Source organism: Echinops telfairi, unplaced genomic scaffold, assembly GCF_000313985.2.
Source record: "Echinops telfairi isolate 266 unplaced genomic scaffold, ASM31398v2 ScPeMD7_30;HRSCAF=105, whole genome shotgun sequence".
Lineage (NCBI taxonomy): Eukaryota > Metazoa > Chordata > Mammalia > Afrosoricida > Tenrecidae > Echinops > Echinops telfairi.
In genome coordinates, this window is record NW_022103927.1 from 125,094 (window position 1) to 130,258 (window position 5,165).

At 54.1% G+C, this 5,165-nt stretch overlaps 1 protein-coding gene across 1 annotated transcript in view; it reads right to left on the bottom strand.

Moving 5' to 3' along the window:
* Positions 1 to 3,945, bottom strand: part of NWD1 (NACHT and WD repeat domain containing 1) — a 65,242-nt gene extending 61,297 nt beyond the window's left edge. Inside the window, exons 1-2 of the mRNA XM_004715522.3 lie at positions 3,904 to 3,945; positions 3,443 to 3,740 (exon numbers count right to left, since the gene is read on the bottom strand). Of these exons, the coding sequence (XP_004715579.2) occupies positions 3,443 to 3,740; positions 3,904 to 3,945 (340 nt within the window). The remainder of the gene's footprint in view (positions 1 to 3,442; positions 3,741 to 3,903) is intronic.
* Positions 3,946 to 5,165: the final 1,220 nt, after the last annotated feature.

The window sequence follows — 5,165 nt, forward strand, 5'->3', positions numbered from 1 at the left end:
AACTCACAAGCATGAAGGCCTCCCTCCATCAGAGTCCGCCTCCCAGACTCCTGAAATATGTCCACATGTCTTCCTGGTTCCCCGTTTCCCACAGGACAGCAACTACCAACCCGGGGTGCCAGCTCCATTTTCCTAGCTGTCGTGGGGACCTTATAGAAACAGCACTTGTGAAAAAGCCGACAAGCTAAAGCCCCTCTTGAAAGGAGAGAGAATTCTATACGGTGTGCCCAGGAGGCGCTGCCAGAAGGCTTCTTCGAAGCGAGGACGGAGAGACTCTCAGTACTTCAGATGTGTTATCAGGAGAGACCAGTCCCTGGAGAAGGACATCCGGTTTGGTGGAGTAAGGTCAGTGGAAAAAAGAAGACCTTCAAAGCAATCGCGGCTTCCACCGTGGGCTCAGACTAACCATCATGGTGAGGATGGCGCTTGGTTCAGTTCCGTGTAGCATTGTTCCATGTCGGAATCCACTCCAGGCTCCCAGACAACAACAACAACAACATATGGATTCGGAGTCTGGGGCAGAGCAGACACACAGCAGCTAAGCACAGCGCTGGGAATTTGAGTTTGTGAGTGTAGTAGCTCTAGGAAAAGCTTAAACAGCCTTAACAAGAGTGAAGCCATTTTGAGCTGGCAGAAGCCACTATAAACGATCAATAAACTAGCTATCAACTATAAATAAACCAGCTGATATTAGGGAGGCAGGCTGTGCTGACAAGCGCAACGGACTGTACCAAAGGAAATGTATGTTCGAAGGCTCGGAAGAACTAAGAGTAGTGATGGTTCGACTAAGAATGGCTAGCCACAATATCCTGCTTCAGTACTCTGCTTGCTTGCATACCTGCACGTTGCAAAGGTAAAAAATCCTTTGGAAAATTAGACAGGCCACCACTCAGTCTCCTCTCAAAGAGGGCTGATGGTCCCTGCGCAGGTAATAAAACTTTTTCTTTTGAACTTGTCGGCGGTCTGGGTTGTTTTCTTTCTGGGAACGGACAGTAGGCTGCAACATTAGGTCGCTAGATTAGGAACAATGGACACTGTCTCCCTAATGCCTGCAAAAGGCCCCAGTACAGGGGTTGGAGCGAGATAAGGCATCCATGGGACACCTAAGGGAAATCCAGAACTGGGTATGTGCAAACTAAGTCCCCACCCCCTCCCCTAGGTGCAGGTGAAACCAAACCTAGCCACCACCGAGGTCCATGACATTACACAGGTGTGCTTAAGTGCAGCCAATAAGATCGGCCAGTGCCCTCCACCATGCCTCCCCCAGCCAGGGGGGTGGGAGAGAGTAAGAGGTAGGTGTGCAGCCCGGCACACCCTCTGGGCCCCGTGTTGGCCTCTCTTACTCTGCTCTTGCTCAGGGTGCATGCTGCAAGCCAAGGGCCTCCTGTGGGGGGGTCATGCACGGCCCCCTCAGGGCCCGCCCAGGGCCTGTTGGACCTGCAAGCCCTCTTAGCCTCTGTGGATTATTTCCACATGTTTTTTTTTTTCCCCATGCCCAGTTGAGGAGCCCCTCACGTGGCTCCCGCACTGCCTGATGCACTTTCCAGAATAGCGTGTACCTTTCCGAGATTGTAATACCTGAAACCTTCCCTGTCCTTCGTAAAAGCTCACTTGGATGACCAAAGTGCTGCTACTGTGTGAAACCTTTCAGCGCCAAGAAGCAAAGACGGGAGGTAACCCCATCCAAGAACCTAACAAGTTCACCCAGAGTGCCTCGGAAGAACAGGCTGCGGGGAGCCCAGTGGACACACCTGGGTCTCCGCGAATCAGATCCACTCTGTGGCTCTGGTTCGAGAGCAGTTCCTTTGCTTGGTATTTTGAAGTGTTAGTGTCGTTTATATTGTGGAGCTGGGCATAGAAATCACTCATACACTGACATTAATAATCCAAATGTCATCGTAAAGCCCTATTTCTCTCCTGACGGGAGGCAGAGTAAAATTGGTTGATGATTGAGAAAGAGCTTTCTGGAAGCCAGCCCGACAGAGGGGAGGCATGAAGGGTGAGGGAAGAGGGAACAGGCTGAACCAGCAGGGAGAGGGGCGCAGAGAGACCTCTTGGTGGGGAAGCTCACAGGGCTGAGAGCTCTGGGCTCAATCACAGGTGCCAACTCCCACTGGGTGAGTGAAAACCCCTCTGCCCCATTCATGCCTCAGTTTACACCTGGCAGATGCAGGGCAAGTAGACATCTCGCACACAAAGGTGGCCAACCCTGGTTTAACCTTAGAGGCTCCTCAGGGGAAGTCAGGTGAGAGGGGGGGTGAGAACAACTGAAGCTAGATGAGGCCCCCCGCCTACGAATGTCTGATTTGATCATGGAAACACCCTCATCCTGGGCACCTCTCATCCCAAGCAGCCCTGGAAGGCTGGTCACCCTAGAGCATGCCCCATTGCCATAGCGCCCCCCACGAGGAAGCGAGAAACTAGGATTCCACCTGGACGGGGCTGAGCGATCTCCTTCCTTGTTTAGAACCAAGGAGAGGTTTCCAGAGAACATCACTGTGACCTTGTAGTCACCTTGGGTGTATGTCTGAGCAGAGAGTAGTCGATTTCACACTGACTCCTAGGGGGACTCCTATGGCCTCATGGGACCTTACTTGGCCTCACCTGTGGGAAACAGAAGGATTTCTCCCAAGCTGTCTCCCCCAAATATATGCCAGACTTAGCTGCTTGAGAATGACTATACACTTGGAAGTCATCAGAAGTAGATTAGGGGTCATTCTCCCTAAGAGCTATCAGCCATCTAGAGCAAGCAGACACCACTGTTTATCCCACAACAAGTAGGGCCCACTCCCTTCTGATAAGGACAGTAGTTGTCTGTTTCCTTATAGGAGTCACCAGAGAGGTCAAACCCGCCCAAGGATGACCAAGATTAGGCTGGCATCATGAGTCTAGGGTCTGCCCATCTTGTCACATGTATACCCCTAGACCTTCCCATTCCTATGGGCACACCCCTAGCTCATCCCCTTCCTGTTACGCTTATGCCTATCATAGATCCCCTTCCTACGATGTGTATGCCTATTGTACTGCCCCTTCCTGTGACATGTGGTTACCTGTAATGATGTCCCCCTAAAGAGATATAACGCTCGGTTAGCAATAAAGAAGAGACTCTCCCCAGTCCTCAGACCCAGGCTCTCTCCTGCTCTCGTGGCTGGGCTCCCCCCACGAGGACCATCCAGCGGGGCTGAGGTGAGCAATGCTACCATGAATTGTGTCTGACTCCATTACTCCAGTCTCTTCTCTACCTCTCATGCGCTCTATGACTTTACTATAATCTTTACTTATTATCGCTGTACAATTGCGCGTACTGGACCTGTGATGATTTGTGGGGGACCTCCCCCTCCTCCTAACCCCACACTCACCTAGGTCCTCTTGCCTTCACCTGTTCTCCCATGGCCCTTGCCTACACCTGGCCTTACCTGACCATGGGTCCCCAATGCCTTACCTGACCGATAGTATCGATGCCACTGCTCCTGGGTAATCAGGCCCAGCTTCAGGGCTTCCTGGGCCCCAGCTCGCAGGACAGAGATCAGGGGGGGCTCCTCAGGCCCTCGGGCCTCCCCAGCACCCGTGGCCTGCAGCACGTAGGCAGGGGGCACGGCGTTCTCGTCCTTACGGAAGCAGCGTGCCACCAACTCCAGGTCTCTCGGCCGGGTCGTCAGCTGGGCCCTCAGTGCCTCCCACTCTTTCTCCTCAATTAGTGGGGGGATTGGGCAGGGGCCGTACTGGTCACCGACAAGGGCCTGGGAGAGAAACACAGGTTCAAGTCTTGGCATGGGCACCCAGCTTCCCAGGGCACGCTCTCCCCCCAAATACATCTCAGAGTAGCAGTGATTCCATCGTAGGACACTCCGCTTCCACGTGGGAGATGGGGGTTTGTTTGGGTTTGACGTATGCCTACTGCACCTGGTGCCCAGCTACCACCTGTCTGTCAGAGGAGGCCTGCATGTTGGGATGATGCTGAGCTGATACCAACAGAGCTTCCACACTAGGGTGGGGCAGGAAGAAAGGCCTGGAGATTGACCTTGGCAAATTAGCCTAGTGGAACTCCAAGCATCCAAGCAGTCTAATCCATGTGCCATCTTGGGGCTGGTGCAGGGCCGGGCAGCTCACAAGGACAACAAACAAGTGCCCCTCCCTGAGGTTGCGTGGACAATTCCATTGAGGAGTGCCATCCGAGATTTGGGAAAGCGCCTGTGTGCAGAGGTGCCTGGGAGGCTGCGACCTCAGACCGCTTTAAGTTTTTCCTCGGATGGATCCGCCTGCCTCACAGAATAATCTATTGAGTGATGCACCCGCCTGCCTCCCTTCCCTGACACCAAAGACATCAGGTCAAGCCATTGGTCAGATCAGAGACAGGTCAGGTCGTCAGCTTCCTGGGCCTTGGAGCCCATGGGGACTGTCAGGCAGCAGGGCATCTCACAAATGTACAACCGAGAGGCGGACTTGGTGGGGAGTCAGAGAAACTCCCCTGAGCCGGGAGTGAGGCCTGAGAATGAATTTTCTGAGCAGAGCACCTGCGCAAAGGCCCTGGGACGGGAGAGGGTGTGTGCAAGGAAGCCAGTGGGGACTGGAAGCAGCAACAAGGGGGCATGGGCAGTGGTGGGGGCAAGACTGCTCCCGGGGCGAGAGTTTGTCCGCGTGAGTTCAGTCCTCACGCTGAAAGTGCCGCACAAACAAGAATCAAACCCACCTGCTGTCTTTGTGTCCCTCGCAGCCCACGGGGACCCCGCTTGTCACAGAATAGAACTGCTCCAGAGAGTTCCCAAGACTGTTGTCTTGACGGAGGAGCCCTGGCGGTGGAGTGGTGGTGAGGGGGCAGCAGTTCAAAGTCACCAGTGGCTCTTCAGGTGAACCAGAAAAACCCAAGCCCACTGCCATCGCGTCAGTGCCAACTCAGAGTGCCCCCCGTGGGTTTCCGATGCGGTACGTGTTGACAGCCTTTCTCCCACAGAGCTGCCAGGCGTTTCGAACTGCCGACCGGGCAGATTGCAGCCCAACACTAACCACTACACCGCCACGAGAAAGATGAGGCGTTCTACTCCTGTGAAGGGTTCCAGTCCTGGACATCCACAGGAGCAGTTCTCTTTTGTCTTATAGGGGCTCTGTGAGTCGGAATTGATTTGAAGCAGCTAGCCAGGCCTTTCTGCATTGGCACCTCTGCGTCA